At 46.4% G+C, this 18,798-nt stretch overlaps 7 protein-coding genes across 7 annotated transcripts; 4 read left to right on the top strand and 3 right to left on the bottom strand.

Moving 5' to 3' along the window:
* Positions 1-8: 8 nt before the first annotated feature.
* SPPG_06950 (uncharacterized protein) lies at positions 9-888 on the bottom strand (the record flags this gene model as incomplete). Its single annotated transcript, XM_016755139.1, has 3 exons — positions 9-40; positions 99-516; positions 583-888. 3 exons carry the CDS (start codon positions 886-888, stop codon positions 9-11), a joined length of 756 nt encoding a protein of 251 aa, XP_016606001.1.
* A 1,549-nt stretch (positions 889-2,437) lies between these two features.
* On the top strand, positions 2,438-5,215 carry SPPG_06949 (uncharacterized protein). Its single transcript, XM_016755138.1, has 4 exons — positions 2,438-4,134; positions 4,217-4,227; positions 4,283-4,331; positions 4,392-5,215. Exons 1-4 carry the CDS (start codon positions 2,804-2,806, stop codon positions 4,738-4,740), a joined length of 1,740 nt encoding a protein of 579 aa, XP_016606000.1. The 5' UTR covers positions 2,438-2,803; the 3' UTR covers positions 4,741-5,215.
* Positions 5,216-7,610: 2,395 nt separating this feature from the next.
* On the top strand, positions 7,611-9,005 carry SPPG_06947 (uncharacterized protein). Its single transcript, XM_016755137.1, has 4 exons — positions 7,611-7,959; positions 8,022-8,111; positions 8,167-8,282; positions 8,364-9,005. Exons 1-4 carry the CDS (start codon positions 7,862-7,864, stop codon positions 8,543-8,545), a joined length of 486 nt encoding a protein of 161 aa, XP_016605999.1. The 5' UTR covers positions 7,611-7,861; the 3' UTR covers positions 8,546-9,005.
* SPPG_06946 (uncharacterized protein) lies at positions 8,329-9,408 on the bottom strand. Its single transcript, XM_016755136.1, has 2 exons — positions 9,044-9,408; positions 8,329-8,959 (listed from the first exon to the last, which is right to left on the bottom strand). The coding sequence occupies exons 1-2, from the start codon at positions 9,357-9,359 to the stop codon at positions 8,601-8,603; spliced, it is 675 nt and encodes a 224-aa protein (XP_016605998.1). The 5' UTR covers positions 9,360-9,408; the 3' UTR covers positions 8,329-8,600.
* A 93-nt stretch (positions 9,409-9,501) lies between these two features.
* On the top strand, positions 9,502-12,288 carry SPPG_06945 (uncharacterized protein). Its single transcript, XM_016755135.1, has 13 exons — positions 9,502-9,600; positions 9,699-9,770; positions 9,864-9,979; positions 10,041-10,144; positions 10,207-10,346; positions 10,409-10,533; positions 10,599-10,774; positions 10,832-11,036; positions 11,103-11,408; positions 11,485-11,628; positions 11,682-11,897; positions 11,969-12,024; positions 12,089-12,288. Exons 2-13 carry the CDS (start codon positions 9,746-9,748, stop codon positions 12,213-12,215), a joined length of 1,740 nt encoding a protein of 579 aa, XP_016605997.1. The 5' UTR covers positions 9,502-9,600; positions 9,699-9,745; the 3' UTR covers positions 12,216-12,288.
* On the bottom strand, positions 12,169-16,078 carry SPPG_06944 (uncharacterized protein). Its single transcript, XM_016755134.1, has 5 exons — positions 15,379-16,078; positions 14,943-15,253; positions 14,496-14,884; positions 13,700-14,437; positions 12,169-13,642 (listed from the first exon to the last, which is right to left on the bottom strand). The coding sequence occupies exons 1-5, from the start codon at positions 15,720-15,722 to the stop codon at positions 12,740-12,742; spliced, it is 2,685 nt and encodes an 894-aa protein (XP_016605996.1). The 5' UTR covers positions 15,723-16,078; the 3' UTR covers positions 12,169-12,739.
* Positions 16,079-16,665: 587 nt separating this feature from the next.
* On the top strand, positions 16,666-18,772 carry SPPG_06943 (26S protease regulatory subunit 4). Its single transcript, XM_016755133.1, has 8 exons — positions 16,666-16,810; positions 16,897-17,062; positions 17,182-17,306; positions 17,367-17,778; positions 17,843-18,032; positions 18,096-18,192; positions 18,252-18,461; positions 18,526-18,772. Exons 1-8 carry the CDS (start codon positions 16,808-16,810, stop codon positions 18,658-18,660), a joined length of 1,338 nt encoding a protein of 445 aa, XP_016605995.1. The 5' UTR covers positions 16,666-16,807; the 3' UTR covers positions 18,661-18,772.
* Positions 18,773-18,798: the final 26 nt, after the last annotated feature.

Below are 18,798 nucleotides of genomic sequence, written 5' to 3'. Positions count from 1 at the left end.
AAAGAGCGTCATGACAGCCCAATCGCTCGATATTTTGCATCTAGAAAAAAACACACATGAGCATCTCATTTGCAAAGTCCTAATGACGATATACATACCATCAAGACCCGCCAGCCCTTTCCGTCCATTCATAACCAACAACTGCCACAAGTCGCTCGACTTTATACCCGTCCATAACACATCCAAAATACGTATCCGAGGCCGAGAGAGTAAACTCGTCGCCAAATCTGTTTTTTTGGCAGGCCACGCGATCATGAGAGATACCAGGAACTGGCATACGGGTTGTAAAGTAGAGTCGATGGATCGAAGGATGGGGTCCAAATGAGTTGGAATGAGGAGGATCTCAAGGTACTTTTTGAGACGGGGGTCGATGGGAATAGACGGTTTTGTCTCGTTATAATCGTCGTCATCGTCATTATCATCGTCGAGGTCAGATTGGGCTGCACCTTGCATGGAATGGAAAAATCGGTTCGGGAGGTGCTGAATCAGTGTTTGGAGCACGCAAACATACGACGCCTGTCCCACAAAATAGAGGTATCAACAAAAAAAAGCATTGTACAAACGATAGAAAAGGCGCCTTACCAAATCCTCTGGCCCCAACATGCCAATCCTCTGCTGCCCAAACGCCAACACATTTCCCAAAAGCGCCGCATACGGATTCACTGTCGATTCGATCGCCGCAATATCATTGTATACTCGCGTATCAACGCTCAGGAACCGAATCAAGGCATCAAAGGGGAGGCGAAAGGCGTTTGCAAGGGCATCAATGCTCATGCGGTTGGGTAAGAGGTCAATGGTCAGGATCTGGGTTGAGAAATCGCAGAGGGCGGATGCGTAGGAGGCAGTGGATGCGAGGGTTGCGAGGGGGTAGAGGGTTAGTTGGGTCATGGCGGATATGGAAGGGAGATTCCTGTCTTCAATCGTCTAATTTCCATTCGTGTGCAGGTGCGATATGAGATGATAGTGACAACCCGTGCATATAGAAAGTTTTGAAGAAATATATAAAGCGACGCAAAATGACGTATCAAATATGCAAACGCGGTTAGCATCAAGTCGATAGGGAGCTCAGGACAAGACACACATACATGACAAAGAATAAACTCTCTGATAGATGCATAGAGATGGTGCTTCATCATGAGTAACGTCACATCCACTGCAAGGGTACTAGAAAGGGAAATTCCACAGTGTCAATATCATTGAAAACTATAAGACAAGCGGAAAATGCATTCGTAAGTGCGATATACTTACTCGAGTCCTGGAGCCTGGGTAGCCTTGAAGGCAGCCGCGAATGCGTCGTGGTTCAGTCCCACCTGGAGTAATGCCACCACACTGCTCACTGCCGTTCCTGCTTCGTCGAGACTATCCAATAACGAGAGGTGGTGACAGGGTGAGACAAGAGGGTAAAATGAAAGCGTCGAGTTTTCTTGTGTGCGCTCAAGCGTTTACTCTACGAATCTCTATGCTCTCTGAGCTCTCTCAGCGCGCTCCCTGTCTCCGTCACTCGCACGTCTCTAAGATCTCTCAGCGCACCTTCTCCCTCTCTCTAAAGACCCATACACACACTACAAGACCTACCCATCATGGACGCGCGCGGCAGCCAAGCAGTGCCGTAGTAATTTGACCAGGGCGTATTTAAACCATTCTCGCGTCTCCTTGTCGCCTTGCACGTACGGCACAAACAGGAAATAAAAGCCTACTCCACGCTGTGAGCAGCCCATGCATGTAACGTAGCAGAGTGATACCCTTGACTGAAAAAAAGGTATCACCCCCGGACGCAAGACAAACACACACCTTGAGGGGTCTCTCTTTGCAAGAGTTTACAGAAATCATTCAAGAGGGCCAGATCCCGCTGCGGATGATAAAAAAAGAGCAATCGCGTCCAGAGCCATCGTGTTTCTCGTTCAGCCATGCTGCCCTGCCACTCTTGTCTCTGTTGCTCCTTGACACGGAGGACACACTGCCGTGCTCTCCATGCTGCCTGAAGTGTCGTGGCACTCTTTTTGCGCAATCGTTCCCTCTCTCTCTGTTGACGCTCGAGTTGAGCCTGCTTTAATAAATCTGATTTCTGGACGCGGGCCCTAGCACCTCCTAAATTGATTTGCTTTTTGCTCTTGAAATCGCCCTCGAATGAAAACATGATGCCGCTGCGAACCAAGGACAGGGAATGACAAATACCGACAGACAAGTGGATCTTGACCACCACATGTGAGTCATCCAAATGACGGATAAAGGGTTCGATTCCCTCCTCCAACGGCCGCACAAAACTGCAAAACTACTTTTTCAAATCAGATGACTATCATGTGATGTTCATGTGACAAATATCACATGATATGATGTATTGCAAATGAAGATCGGCGATCTGAACATTGACCGATGAACAACTAGTGTGATAGTAAGCAACAATAAGTGTTATTGAATGTAATTAATAGATATGAATAATGCATGCATGTGAGTGTGTGTATGAATATAAAGTGGAATGTGTGAGTGTGTGAATGTGATTGATAAAGAGAGAGAGAAATGAAAGAGAGAATAACTGTCAAGAGTATATGAGGTTTGTTGCGTGTAAGATATAAACTCACGTGTTGTCTCACTCTTGTTGTTGTCTTGTTCTTTTTTTGGTTTCTTCCGTCTTTCTCTCGCAGGCATTTGTTTGTTTTCACTCTCACTTGCACACACACACACACACACACACACACACACGGCTTATTATCAGATTCTCTTCTTCTTCTCTCACTTTTACACTTGCAAGAGAAGAGATTAGAGAACGGTTGGTGGAGAGAGGGAAGAGAGAGAAGGCTTTGTCATGGCAGACTCTTCTTCTTCTTCTTCTTGTTCCGATTCTCTTCCTCCCACTGTTTGTAGAGAACAGGAACAACCATTTCATCACTACCACTATCACCACCACCATCCTCCTCCTGTTCCTGCTCCTGCTCCTCCTCCCTGCGCATGCGTGCCTCCATACCCACCTCATTATCAGTATCCTTTTCATCATTCCCAACAACACGGCCAACTGCCTGCATACCTCGTCCAGCCGCCATCCATCCCATACGCACGCGAGTCACAACAGCCATCCTCAGTGTGTCCTTCCTTTCCCTATCACCATCACTATGGACACGTCCATGCCCACACATACGGACATGTCTATCCTCATGGATACGCACCCTTGCCCTATCATCCCTACTCGCATCATCCACCGCATACCCTATCATCACCGCGTCCACACCCAGGACACTCTTCACATGGCGATTCACAGAGTGGATCTCTGATTGAATCCCATAACGCCCGTGACGGGAGTGACAGACTACCACCAAAGAGTAGAGCTCAGATGGATCAGTCAGATCCGCCCAGTGACACAGTCCCGTCAAGAGGACCCGAAAAAGATGACTCGACGTCATCATCAACTACCGTATCAAATGGACACACATCCAATCAACAATCGGAAAAGCCCCAAACCGAGGCTGATCGATCCGATCTGGAAAACGGTTCTGGACACTCACCCAATGGACATGACAGGGATTCGGCATCGAGTGGACACGCACCGAGTGGACATGATAGGGATTCGGCATCGAGTGGAGGAGAGCCGAGTGGACCTGTGGTGACCAAGCAAAAGGGACCAGCGCCGAATGGACACGACACGACGACAATTGCATCAAACACACACGCCCCTCCCAAACACTCGCGAAAACTCCGTCTCTTTATTGAAGAACCCGCCTCCGCCTCTCTCGGTCCACGCAATACAAGCACCGGCAGCAGCACCAGCAGCCCTACCCCAAATCCCAAAAGCGGCAACACAAGTAGTGGAAGCGCCAGCAGCAGCAATCCTCAACGCTCTCTCCCCACCTCCTCCCGCTCCACCCGTTCCTCCCGCTCTTCCCGCTCCTCTCGATCCCTTCCGACAAACTCTTCCAGTGGCTCAGGCTCCAACGCGAGCGGAGCCGAATCCCGCCCACCAACAACCAAAACCCGAACAAAACACCGCCCACCCACAACAAAGCAGAAACCCAAACCGTCATCTTTCTTTCCAATCCCTTCTGACGATGCTGAACGGTTTGCCCAGTTGATGGTAAATTCGAGATTGGAGTTGGTTCAGCAGCCGAATCGGGCGCGTATGATTGGGTTTGGGGAAAAGGATCGGTACGTAATACTGCCTGTGTTGGTCCATGTTCTCCTCGTAGTGACATTTTTGTTTTTTGATAATGTGTTTGTGGATACGTAGACGACCGATAGGTACCCGTCTTTTTCTTTGTAAAACTGTTCGTATAGGCACTTAATCTATCCATAGACCCACCCCCCATTCTCCAACTCCTCCTCTCGGACCCCACTCAAGTCAGGTAAATAACCAATGAACCACGTTTACACACTCCCGCAAGATTAACACGTCTTTTTCATAGCCACACGTCTGCCCCACACCTCATAGCCCACGCCTCGCTCTTTTCCGCACATACGCCCGAAAACCAAACCATCATTCTAAACCCCTTCACATCAACTCCAACTCCCGTTCTGGTCGGCTCCCTCGTCTCCCCCTGCCACGTCCTAACATCCCCAACAGGCACACCGGGCCTGTATTTTGTATTCAGTGATTTGAGTGTTCGTATATCCGGGGAATTTCGGTTAAGGTTTTTGGTGTTTGATGTGCGGGTGCCCTTCAATGGACGGGATGTTTTTAGTGAGGTTTTTCGAGTGTTTCATCCGAAAGAGTTTCCTGGGGTTTCTGGTAAGTGCTTTGACAAGGGTGTTTAAATTTTTCTTTTTTAGGTGATAAGTATCAGTTGTTGATTTCTTTTTCTTTTTTCTTTTTTTTACGCTGCTGCACTTGTTTCTGGTTTATGCTGTTTGGTATGTTTTGTAGAGTCTACAGTTCTTTCAAAATGTTTTTCAAAGCAGGGTGTAAAGATCCATGTCAGGCGGGATGGTAAAAACGAATAAGAAAAAATCTGTTTTTTTCTGAGCAAATTGTTGGCTTCTATCGGTTATTCAATGGGATGCCGAAATGCCATTCTCGCCTTGTGCAAAAAATGTATTTTTTTTTGGCAAAAACGCAAGGTTGGACGATTGCATATATAGGATGAAAATACCGTCCAAAAGACCTTTCCAAAACACATTGGTTTTGCTTGCGGTTTTGTTGTTTATGGCCAAGTACACTCATCGTACTCTGCAAAATAACGAAGAACCTACTCGCGAATCAATGTACACATAGTTTTGCGTACTTTCAAACCTTTCACTAAACGCAATGATTCGTAGAATATACTTGAGTGTCGAGTAAGTATGAACAAATGGACGAAACCTATGAAATCGGACAAGGAAAATGTTGGACAGTAAACTCTGAGCACTAATATTTTTAGGTTTTTGCATGTATGGAAAATGCATCATTGCTTTATGAACAAACATCATGTGGCTTAAAAGTGTCCGTTTGCCCAAACTGGACTCTATCCGACGACGATATGAAATAAGTCATGTACCTAAAACGCTCAGGTTGCTCTCTGGAAACAAATACGAAATACATTTGTTTGATAATAACCGAGACATGTCCATTCTGGCATAACAAAACAAGATTTTTTCTTTGACCAGAAATCGGGGTTCAAAAAGTTTAACATCTGCAGCAGTCAAGTGTCATTTTGGAAGCACCCTCCGATGAACCTCCGACCCTGCATGACATAATCACCAACCTCGCCACGCTACTCAGCCCCCCCTCCTCTCCATACAGTCCTGTACATCCAGTTCACGTCTTTCAGTGTTTTTCTTGTCCAAAACTTGTGTGCATCACAACAACCACATCCAATGCATCGCAACCTCCCCACCCTCCTCCTCGCCGTCCTCCTCGTCCTCCTCATAACCCTCCCACAATCCCTCACAAACCCCACCCCAATCCCAATCCCAACACCAACACACAAAACATCAGAAACCCCTCCAATAAAATGCACAAAAAACTATTGCGGATGCTACATTGGCTACTGCTGGAAACGCACACCCACATTCAACCGAAACCGATTCTCACCCCATAAATTCTGTTTGGAGGATCGAGATTGTTTATTGGGGTGTTCCAATGGATGGTGTTTTGTCAATGAAATTTTTTATCCGAATGAAGAGAGGGTTGATTTAAGGTGTCATGTTGATGAGGATTGTTTTCATTATCGGAGGAGTTTGAGGGAGTTTAGGAGGAGAGGGGTGCGTGTTGGTGAATTTGTTTGAATTTGGGTGTTGGGTTTGTGTTGTTGTTGTGTCGTGCGGATGAGATTGGGATGGACCATAGGGATATAAGGACATGTACTATGGAGATTTTCCTATATCCATAGACGTTCAACACGTTTGATTCTGGATGCTTTTTCTTGTAAATGTCGTCAAAAACAATCTACACCCGCTCTCATCCTCACATCTTGAAACAATCATTTGGAATAGAAACCCAAAACTCCAAAACACGTTGAATAACAAACATGCACTGCAAGTGTCAAGTATTTTCTCGAATAGTATTATTATCTAGTCGTTTAAGTTGTTGTCCTCTTTAGTTGATTAGCGTATGGACGTTATGCAAAAAATAACACTATCAACAATTTCAGAGCATGCATTCCCATGCGATGATGTGGTCTATCAAATACCAAGTGTATAGCGGATCAATCTCCACACCGTAAGCTCATCTCCCTTCAACGCCCGAAAAAACCATGTCCAAGAACAGTTGATACATGAACGCGCATAATGGAATGCGACCTGCTTCAACCTTCCCTCCAAGCTCTTTTTGTTGTTGATTCAAAATTCGTCGAAAATAACCGGGAAAATCACACTTGTTCAACAGACTGAAAAGTATATAGCAAATAGTGTTCCGATTTTCCATATCCAGTGTTGTATCGAGCCACAACTTTGTTTAAATCCCAAGAAACAGCAAAAACCAACCGGATTTCAAAAAAGCTCTATATAAATCCTTTCCTACTCATCCAAACCCGACATCACACCCTCCATAATTTCAACGCAACAGAAACAACCCCTTCCACACTCTTAATTCAACTCCCCAACCTCCCTCTCACACTCCCTCCTCTCCATCCCCGGATCAGACAACCTCCGCCGTCTCCTACTCCCCTCTTGCTTGACTTCACTCCTAACCATCCACCTCGCAGCCCCATTCCAGCGTCCCCGATCCAAATATCTAGGCGGTAACGGCAAAAACGTCACAGGACTCTTGCTACCCACAAAAACAGGTTCAACGACACTAGGTTGCACGGGTATATCCCACCCCGCCAATCGATACAAAAATGGGAGGATATTTTTACGGTAGATGGCTTTGAGGGTTCCTTTTAGGATTGTGAGTGAGGCGTATAAAAGGAGGATGGGGATGCTGAGTGTGAAAATGTAGGCGGAGATTGTGACGGAGATTAAGAAAAAGGGGATGAGAGGCGTCGTGAGGAGGAGGAGGGAGATGGAGGATGAGAGCTCGCTTGTTTGCATTAATGTTTTGTATAAATGTATGTGTTTTGTCGTCAATGCAAACCAACTTGAGATGCTCGACGATGCTCAAAGAATCTAAACGACTCCCAGATGAGCTTCTCGCAACATCACATGACCTAGCTGAGTCAGCCATCGCCAAACCCCACCCATCGCCAAAAACACAAACAGAGCCCAACTCATCACACACATTTCAAAAAATGACTACACTCCCCCGTACATCCTTTACACATCCACTCAACCTCACGCCCCTCCTCCCAACAACACCCCCATCACCCCCCGAAGACCTATTGGACCATCTCGCGAAATGCAGTGACTTGAAAGATGGGGGTGGACTCTTTTTGAGTTCGTGTCCTGGTAAAAAAGTTCGACTAAATGGGCCGTTGCATGGTCGTGGTAATCAACATTAAATACATTTGAAGTGTTCTGTATGTATATTAACCGTTTTTTTTTAAAAGCCATGATAAATAGGGATTTACCAACCGATTTCGTACGACTTGTATCTTTTCGTATTCAATTGATTGTTTGGTAAGGTTTTCTTTGCAAAATTCATTTCCTTTCATTACATTGTTTTCCCTCATTTTCAATAGCTGTCTTAATGATGCAGAGTTATCCTACCTGGGTGCTCCATGGGCACTCTATGCAGCCACTGCACACTCATTTGGGATATCCATTCTACGGTATGGTTTTTACGATTTAGAATGTAACGACAAGATACTGATCTTGCAAAAGTAGACTTCCGATGCTGGAAGGATCCGTTCCATCGAGTTTTGAGGAAATGGATCTGGTTTTGCAGAGAGTATCTGAAGAGATTCGGCGTGGTGTGAGGGTATTATGTCATTGTCGAGGAGGTAAACTACAACACCAACAAACATTTCAAGTCCAAAAAAGAGTAACGTCTCACGAAATGTTTTATTGAAATGTATAAAAAGGTGTAGGTCGGGCGGGAGTCTTGGCATGCTGTTACTTACTCCGCAACGCATACATTCGGACACCCTTACGAGCAATCACGTACGTACGAGCCAGAAGAAGTCGAAAGGCGATTGAAACGGTTCGACAGGAAGAGTTTGTTGCGGGGTATTTCGAGTGGTGGAAAGCGCAGAACACGTCTTGAAAAAACAAAGAACCCCCAGATAGCGGTGTGAGGATACAAATGATTCGGACTCCCTTCATTCAAGGAAAAAGTCATCTCCCTCTTCCTCTTTTTCTGATTCCTCCACTGCATCCTCCTCCTCCTCTTTGGAACTCTCCCCAAACACATCTCGCCCTCGCAACACCTCCCCCTTTCCAAACCCCCCATTCCGCACCCGCCCCGAAACAACCTCCCAAATCCTCTTGCGCCGCGCATCCGTCACAGGATCCTGCATCCCTTCTTTGGGAAACAAGGAAATGTACTTTAAATCCGCCGGATAGTGTATTGTATAGGCAAGGTTCGTCTCGGCTTCGTGGAGCGCCGTCGGGTCCTTTGTGTCCTGCGTAGATAATTGTGTACGTAGGGCTTTGAGTTTTCGAGTACATTTCTTTTGTTCTGTAAAGAATACACACAAGGGATGTTAAAAGATTCACTTTATGAAATCATATTGGTTTTGTATTTCGATCAAAAGAAACGTACCCACAAACCGAATATACTTGTACTTTGCCCACAATTTCTCTTCCCGACTCGACCGCATCCGATCCTCAATCTGTATTTTCAACGCCTTGACTTTCCGTTGCAATTCCTGTTGTTGTGTCGCCGGTAGTGAATCCCTTTTCAATAACCGCTGAGCATCTCGTACTTGTTTTCGGAGGGTGGAAAGGGATTCGCTTGTTTTGGGTGTGAGGTGATGTCCGTATTTTCTTGCGAGAGGATTGGGATGTTTTTTTGGTTTGGGTTTGGGTTTTGTGGTTGTGCTTGTTGGTGGGGGGTTGCTTGTGGGTTTAGGTGGCATGCTTGTAAATGAGGACAAAAAATGAAAACGAAAAAGAATGGAAGGTAAAAAGCCAAGGACTGTTGAAAGGAGTCGTTGAACCAAAAATATTTAAAACCAGGTTCCAATGATGTTATGTCAGCGCGTTTTGGGTGTGCAGATCACCATCCTTGCGAACAGGTTTCCTTGTGTATGCTCGTCTATTAAAAAACGCTACTGCTTTCATGTACATGTCTGTGGAAAGACGGTAGAAATCATGCAGGTGAGCCCCTGCACATTCTGAACGATTTTCAAAACATCGTGTTCGCCAGTACCCCGCGATTTACGCTTTTATCTGAACCATCTCGCCTTTCATCATAGATCACGCAAGTTTAAACAAAATCCTTTCAACACGTTATTTCAACGCCATGCCTGCAAAACAGTACTCTGCAGGTAACGACCCCTTCTCCTTATTACACACTATTACACACTCTGTCATCCAAACCAACTAAAACACTAAATCCGGCGAATAAATACCATAACTAGACTCCAAAACGGATTCCCTCCTCACCAAACGACATGTCTTGACTTGCCCCATCACACCCGATACCTTACGATCCCGATTAAAAGTGTACAAGCAAAACACCAAGATTGGAAGCAAGGTTCAAAGGTCATCCCAAAATTAAAGTAATCTTCAAAGCTAACACAACAAGCAAACGCCAGATCAAATCCCTCACCCGCATCGTCAAACAAAATCATACATCTCATACTCTCCGTCAGCATCGTCGTATCTGGGAATCAGAGTACGAACGACTAGAAACAAGCCGGTATTGATCAACCCACCTCCACCATTCAACACCCATTTCTTAGTTAACACAAAAACATTCAGAACCGCCCTAGAACGATCCGCTCATGATGCATTACGAACCTTTCTTTCCCTATCCGACCCACACGAGTCTTTGCACACCATGACAGAAATAATAGATACAATCCAAGACCTCGACACCGACCGAGAAGAATGGTTTAAAAGTAAAACCGTCGTCATAAATTGCTTCTAGTGTACGTAGTTTTTAACATTTCGCACAAAAAAGGTCTTTCAACACCCGTTATGACCACTGTCAAGTGTCTCAAATCTGCCAAGGACCCTATACGCCGAAAAGAGTGTTTAGAGCTGTTAAAATCTACCCAACACGGAATAGAGCAGCGTCAACAAGAGGTATGCCCTCCATTGTGTTGCATATCAATACACGGTTTTCACTTCATATCTATTATATCGTATAGCTCATAACTCAGTTATCCACTCTTGATACACCCGATACAACCAAATCACCTTACGAAGACCTTGATGATCTCATCCTAAACCCATGGACAGAGTACGCCGGACACATTGCCCCCTTTTTGGATATCCCCTGCATAGATCTAGGCATCCAAGAACAACAACGCAGCATCTACAAAGAGTAATACCAGAAACTCCTTGTTTATGTTGCAAAAAACGAATATCTTACACCCATTAGGTTCCTCGACACATTTTATACTCGTCTTCAGGACCTGCGAGATGCAGCTGGAACAGACCACTTGGTCCATTTAGACCCCTCCAACCGTCTCCGGATTCGTAAAATTGTCCAAGAGTACATGGCGACTACACACCCTCATCGCTGGACACTCTGCTTGGACCGTTGTTCCATTGAATTACCCCAACTCGATCGCAATGTTATCCAAGTAAGTCCCCCTTCATATCCCATTATTTGTTTTCGACAAAAACTTTATTTACATAACCAACCCCAGTCCCACGCCCTCCACATCCACCAAACCCTCCACACACCCTCAACACTTAAATCCCTCAAAACAACCCTCCAAACCACACTCACCCAACATATTTCCGATACATTAACCCTCTACACGCAAGCTACCATAGACCACCATCGGGCTCTTGTCGCTGAACAGGAAACTCAGGACCGTATGGAGCGGTTAGAGGATCTTCATGCAAGAGTGCGTACATGGCGACATCAGAAAATGGAGCAAATTCGACATGACATGCGTGTTGAGGAGATTCGATTGCGGAACCAAGAGGAGCAACGGCTTTTATTGGAGGTACACAACAACAACAAAACGATACAGCACAATTATGTATCTTAACGAAAATAATAAACGTGTTTGGGTTAAATAGGAACAAACCCGTCAAACCCGCCAAAAAACCCAAGAAATGCTAAAAACCTACCACACAAAAAAACATCAAACACTCCTCTCCCAAATCCAAACCTCACTAGACCTCCAAGAAGCGTATACAATCGAAACCCTCCATCGCATTCAAGTACGTCTACTCCCAATCTCATTTCCAAAACCTCTCACTTACACTTTGCAAAGTACAATCAAACCCGCATACACCACCGCCAAACCCTCCAAACCCAAAAACAACTCTCCAAAGCCCACCAAACTCGTCAAACACATTTAGAATCTCTGAAACTCCAAGCACGTTTAGATGCCCTTCGCGCTACAGTGGCAGTTCAGGCTCAGAGTGATTGGACGAGGATTTGGGGGAATACGGAAGCGTGGACACATTTTCTAAAGGCTGAGAAATCTGTTTGTGTTTTTGTATTTCGGTTTTTTCTTTTTTTTTTCGGTTTTTTATGTATTTGTTTATTTTTATTAAGAAACCCTTGTATAATATTCCCGGATACACATCTCAAGACCTCCTCAAAGACCCCAGGTAAGTTCCCTCCAAAACATCTCCTTCCTTACCCCCCTCTCACGCTCTTACCTCTATACTCTAGACACAAACTCTCACTTGCGTTCGCTGATCATGGCCTTTCAAGTACCCCATATGCACGCTCGATGCTTTGTTCCATGGTACGCGAACCGTTACGTGCCGACCAGAAATCTGTGATTAGGTTAGGATGATCATGTTTGAATTGGAAAATATAAAAGAGAACTACATGGACGCTCTTCATGGGCAGTGTACTGTAAAAAAGGATGGAATGCGTTCTTTTCCGTTTACCTGGTTATACTAGGAATCCTGATACCATTCACCTCTTACCATACGACAGCGACATAAAATAGAACGTCCGGACCCAAACCCCACGCCTCTCATAAATTCAAAAAAGAACCCCACGCAGCAAAAATATTAAACAAGACTATAAAGCCCACACAACGCAAACGCAAAAGGGAACATAGGATGCAAGCTACAAGAAAAAAAAACAACAATACTAGATGACAACATATAAAAAGTATCGCTACAAAACAAAACAAAAAAAAACATCCTCAAGACAAAATCCAAAGTCAACAAACAACAACTAACCCCTCTTTTGTCCCAAAGCGACACTTTTTATTCCATTGTCCAATTCTCTTACGCCTTTCATCCCAACGCCGTCAAACAAGAGGTAGTACGCAGAAGTCCACCACATGGCAATAAAGACAAACCACTCTCACATGAAATACATGACTTTAGTCAACTCCTCCTTCACAACGCCGTAATTCATCATTCGCACCGCACCCTCCTTCACAGCACACTTTTTACCAACCCCCGCCGCCGCTGGCGCCACCACAGGAATCCCATTACCATTCGGCACACCAATCATACCACCAAGAGGGACAGCAGCCACATTCGGTACAGTCTGGGCGCTCCCATTGCTTGACACACTTCCTTCACTTGAACTCTCACTCCATCCTTCGCCCGTTGCGTGGAATCGCGCTCGAGCAGCAACCAAATGCGCGTAATAAGCGGGTGGACATACGGAAACACTTCGCGTGGCACGGCAGTACAGGTAGCAGAGGCGGTAAGTAAGCTCTTGGAGCGCGTCGGGGGAAAATCGGTTCTCATCATGCAGCACGTGGTAGTGAGTGGGTTTGGACGTCCCTTGGAGACCCGGATGCGAGCAGAGGTAGAAATCGAATTCGGAGGGATGCGTCACACCCGTTTCAACCACTGTCCCTGGCAAGACATTTCCACTCCGGTCCGAGTCCTCCTTTCGGATCGGGAAAAATCTTGCATGATGACGTTTTTGAACAACGACAAACGTCACAGTCGGTCTGTACGTCGGTTCGAGAGAGACACAGGCCCTTCGGATAGCCTCTACCTCGCATCGCAAAACTTCAGCAAACTGTCCCTCAGATACACCATCCCGATAAAAGACAATACGCTCTGGCTTGGCTCCGCAGGTCTGGTAAAAGGTCTTGAGGAGCTCAATCACCATGCCTGAGAGGTCCTGGATAACTTCTTGACGTCCTTTCTGGACACGGATCGCCGCGGCAAACCGTGAGCATTGTGCATCCATGGATCCAACAAGGGCCGCAATCGATTGGTTGGAGGCAGAGCCAGGGGCCGGATGCTAAAAAAATAAATTTAGAACTTGATGTTCAAGACCGTAGAAGAATACAATACCCACCGTAACATCTGCCCCAAGAATAATGGTCGGCCGCTCACTCACGAACGGCAGTTGAGTATTTGACAAGTAACTGTTCATACCACCCAGCTTAACATTCATCTTCAAACATACATTCGCGCAGTATTGCCTTTTGGCCGCAAACATGTGCTTAGCCTGTATACACTGTGTGGCGACTCCAATAATGGTGTCAGACACCCGTTTGATCTCAGCGTAAAGTGGCACACCCGTGTTGGGCAAGATGCACAGAACCATCTGAGGACGCTCCTGGAAGGAATTTCCAGCTAACATGTAAGCATCAATCAGAGTCTTCTCCACATTGCCCAGGGGGTTCGCGTAGGAAATTGGGGGTTGGCGATTCTGAATGAACACACCACACTCCTCGCAGGTTTGCACGAGAAGCGTGACAAACTTTTGAATGGCAGCGACAGGGTAATCAGTTTCCTGACCAAATGCAATCACAGACCAGGATCGAACTGTAACACCCTGAGCAACCATCTTGTCGCGAAGGTTCCAGGCTCCCTCCCGAGGAGTGATGACGGGCTCTTTTGAAGCTGGGTGGTAAGAAATAGCGGGAGCAGGTAGTACACGTGCATTGACAATTGTCATTTCATGACCAATCTGCACACCAAACTCGCGGAGATAATCATTGTCTCTTTGCTGAAGAATGGTAATACCGGCTGAAATCTTATTGGATCGAACGTGAGGTGGCTGGCAAGTGAACTTGATCATTTCCGCCGTCTGCAGGTGGGTAGCGGTAAGTACTGAGCCAACGGTGTCATGAACAAAGTATGCGAACCTGGCGCTCATTCAATTTCCTCAAGTGTCTTTGACCGGGCACAATGTCACAGACCTCCATTGGTAGGAATACCTGTCGTGATGGGTCACCAACAACAAGGCAGGGGAGGTGAGGAAAGTACAGCTGGTGATTGTACTTGGCTTGGAAATATCCAGCAACAGAGTTTTCGAGACCAGTGCTCTCCAGGGAGAACATGGTACGGTTAGCGGGGGTGGATGTGATCTTTGTAATTCGGAATTTGCGGCGGATCTGTCCACGATGGGTGACGACAATCTTCAGTCCTTTCAGCACCTTTTCTACCTTCAGTCTGTCCCGGTCACTTAGTGGTGCACGTAAATCCGCGCCACTGTGTCTACCAAGAATCTTGGCGACCATCTCAATAACAGGGCCTTGGAAAACGAATGTCAGCTTATCGCTTACATTGAAATTATCTAGTTGAGTATTTACCAGGCTGATAGAAGGCTGTTGCAGATACATCCAAATTGATTAGCATCTGCCCCCGGGTTGGCCTGATACTTTGATGGAACCCTTGCCACAACTGGGCACCATTGGCAATACTCGCAGCGGAATCCGGCGTATAGAAGCACCTTCCAATTGTGGTGTAAGTAAGGGAAGGACGGTGACGGAGGAGGATATCAAGAGCCATAATGGCGTCATTCGGCGTGTCAGCTAGTCGCCCATCGAGGAAGGCTGACAATTTCTGCATATTTATTTCGCCAACCTTTTTGATGATCAATGTGAACTTTTTCGGCCCGCGCCTGAAAATGACACCAATCAGAAGTTGTCGAATCCATCGAAGCCGGTAGTGTGATGCAAATAGGAGCAAAAACGTTGCAAGACTCCAAGAGGAGTAAATGCAGCATCGGTCGTGTGCTGTACTTACTTTTTACTATCGTCATCGTCAAAATAATCAATGTTAAACGCCACTTCCCCCGGAGCAATGGGTAGCGCTTTAGCCGCAAACACATTCTTTCTTCCATCAAACACAGGTCTGATACCGTTCAACGCCCCGCTCAATAACTGTTCGTCCTCCCACAACTGATAAATTCTCCTATTCTTTGCTGGCGGGACGTCGGGAGTAATGTTGACATCGTAGTGGTGGATATTCTGCCCGGGAAGGGTCATGACAGGGAAAAAGTTTGCTCGCACTTGGATGTTTCTCCCAGAGGCTCCAACTCCTGGGCGTGGAGGGAACCGCCATGTCGTCAATGCAGTTGAGGCAGACATGGTACACAACCAGGGCTTATTGACAAACGGAGGATAGCCGAACTGTAGAACAACTGACGCAGTGCGTGCAACAGCACACGGACTGGCTAACGAACTTGGAGTTTGAGAGAAACGGTTTTCTTGGAATTAGGTTGGCCCTTGACCAATTCTTGGGAATCGCAAAAGCAGAGTATGGGCGGTTTTGACACTGCTTTGTGAGCACGGTGAAGCACAATGGACTAGCACTTGCAATACCAAAAGGACGACGAATGACACAGCAAGAGTTTTCCTTCCTTTCTCCAATGCCAGATTTCGCCCAACAACCGTTTACCCCCTTTGTGAGATCCCCCGTTGGCTGAAGAAAGAACAAAAGGAGTTGAGTCGCTTGCGTGGGAGCGGCCCTCGTTGATCGTTGCTGTGCCGTCCTATTCAATGACTGTGCCACTCACTTTGCTCTGTCAAAAATGGGTTTGGAGGAGAGTCCCACCGGACAGAAATTCTGACTTTTATGGTTATATGAGTTGTAGGCATATGCATAAGCCACTTGTCGCTTTGCACTGCCACTTCCAACCAGCTGCAGAGTGTGTTTTGGCACAAGGACCACATGGTGTCGAGCGTAAGTCCATTAATGGAGACGATGATGTAGGGACGTTGCATGAGTGCTTGATGACATCCAAACTAAGGAATTTTTCTTGATAGTACTGATAATATGCTCATGATCGCAATGCAGAAAGTTGGGAAGCTCCCGCCAGGGCAAACGACGGAGGAAATGTGTGCACTTGACCCACTTGGCAATCCGTAAAGTCTCCATGCTCCCAAGAGAGATAATAGGCGGCAGACCCCTATGGGGAATCTGCACTTGTACTCAGACAAATGGCTTATTCAATTGGCAAGATCGCTGACATAAGCAGGATGATAAGTCAAATATCACCAAGAGGCTTAGTAACTGCGAACCACATCATCTAATGGTTTCAACAACCGAGGGCACCATTTCTCATTGCAGCTCCGTCGATCTCACCCAACATCAACGCAACAACAATTTTCACTTTCCTCTCCCTCATCGACAACCTACCAACTTGACGCCCAGTCACTTGTAAGCGCACGCAATGGTATGCGAGTTAGCTCCAATCAACACGCCGCGTCCTGGCCCAAACCTTGATGCTTGATGACGCGTCCTCATTTGCTCGCTGTTTAGGGTCAAAACCAGTCGGGTCTGCCTGGCGGTCCTCCCGGCGGGGATAAGGGAAAGGATGCAGACAAGGATAAGCAAAAGGAGAAGAAGAAGTGGGAGCCCCCGATTCCGACGAGAGTAGGCAAGAAGAAGAGAAAGGGACCCGACGCGGCCCACAAACTGCCTCCAGGTTAGTTTTGAGATAACACCTCTGCTCAGGGAAGAACGTAAAAGAGCACCGTATGGTGGAGCGTTGTATCGTTTGCCATCTTGATGACGACTGCGATCCTAACTCATCTGTTCGGGCAGTGTTCCCAACCACACGTTGTAAACTGAAGCTTTTGAAGATGGAGCGCATCAAGGATTATCTATTGATGCAGGAGGAATTTGTGATAAATCAAGAACAGCTGAAGCCTCAGGAAGACAAGGCACAGGTATGGCTGCGCCTTTAAATTTCAGTTTCCGGACCATGTAATTTAACTTTATATCTCCAGGAGGAACGCTCCCGAGTAGATAGTCTCCGAGGAAGCCCAATGCACGTTGGCACTCTCGAAGAAATTATTGACGATGACCACGCAATCGTGTCTGCGTCAACTGGCCCAGAATACTATGTCAGCATCATGTCTTTTGTGGATAAGGATGTCCTTGAGCCAGGGTGTTCTATATTGATGCACCATAAGGGGCTCTCTGTTGTGGGTGTACTTGCTGATGATACCGACCCAGCTGTGAGCGTGATGAAGGTCGAGAAGGCGCCCACCGAATCATATGCCGATGTTGGCGGTCTAGAACAGCAGATTCAGGAAATCAAGGAAGCTGTAGAATTGCCTCTGACACATCCGGAATTGTATGAAGAGATGGGTATCAAACCACCAAAGGGTGTGATTCTCTACGGAAGTCCCGGCACTGGTACGTTATCTGCGCATATTAGCTCAAGCAATAGTGCAACGTGTTGATAACCTTCGTTGGATAGGCAAGACGCTGCTCGCCAAAGCTGTTGCGAACCAAACATCTGCAACTTTCCTGCGTATCGTTGGATCAGAATTGATTCAAAAGTACCTCGGCGACGGACCAAAATTGGTTCGTGAGCTTTTCCGCGTTGCTGAGGAACATGCTCCTTCGATCGTTTTTATTGATGAAATTGACGCTGTTGGAACGAAACGGTATGCGTCAAATATGGCGGGGCTCTGAGAATCCATAACTTAACCAGGTGGATACATTTGTAGATATGATTCTACATCTGGTGGTGAGAGGGAAATTCAACGGACCATGTTGGAGCTTTTGAACCAGCTTGACGGATTTGATTCTCGTGGGGATGTGAAGGTGAGAATTCCGCTGGGCGCTCACTCAAACAGCAAGTCCTAATGAGATGGGTGATTCAGGTAATCATGGCTACCAACCGTATTGAATCCCTTGACCCCGCCTTGATTCGTCCCGGCCGAATTGACCGTAAAATCGAGTTCCCTCTTCCTGATGTGAAAACCAAACGTCGCATCTTTGGCATTCATACTGGAAGAATGACACTCGGTGATGATGTCGATTTGGAAGAGTTTGTTATGGCTAAAGATGACCTTTCGGGGGCTGATATCAAGGTACGCATGTGTCTCTTTAAATGTACAATACGTGCTGTTATGTTTACCATTAGCATTTTTGCAGGCTATCTGTACCGAAGCTGGTCTCTTGGCCCTACGCGAGCGTCGTATGAAGGTGGTGGTGGATGATTTTAGGAAAGCAAAGGAGAAGGTTCTGTACAGGAAGAACGAGGGGACACCTGAGGGCCTTTACTTGTAAGGCGTACAAGCCTGTGCTGTGAAAGAATGATACATATATTTGAACAGATTTGGGACAACGGCAGAGATTTTCGTCTGCTTGACCTCTACCCAGTGCCAAAGGCATATCAGAACCCCATCCTTGCTGTTGATGTAATGC

This window comes from Spizellomyces punctatus (genome assembly GCF_000182565.1).
Source record: "Spizellomyces punctatus DAOM BR117 chromosome Unknown supercont1.13, whole genome shotgun sequence".
Classification (NCBI taxonomy): Eukaryota; Fungi; Chytridiomycota; class Chytridiomycetes; order Spizellomycetales; family Spizellomycetaceae; genus Spizellomyces; species Spizellomyces punctatus.
This window is presented reverse-complemented; position numbering and strand designations above follow the sequence as displayed.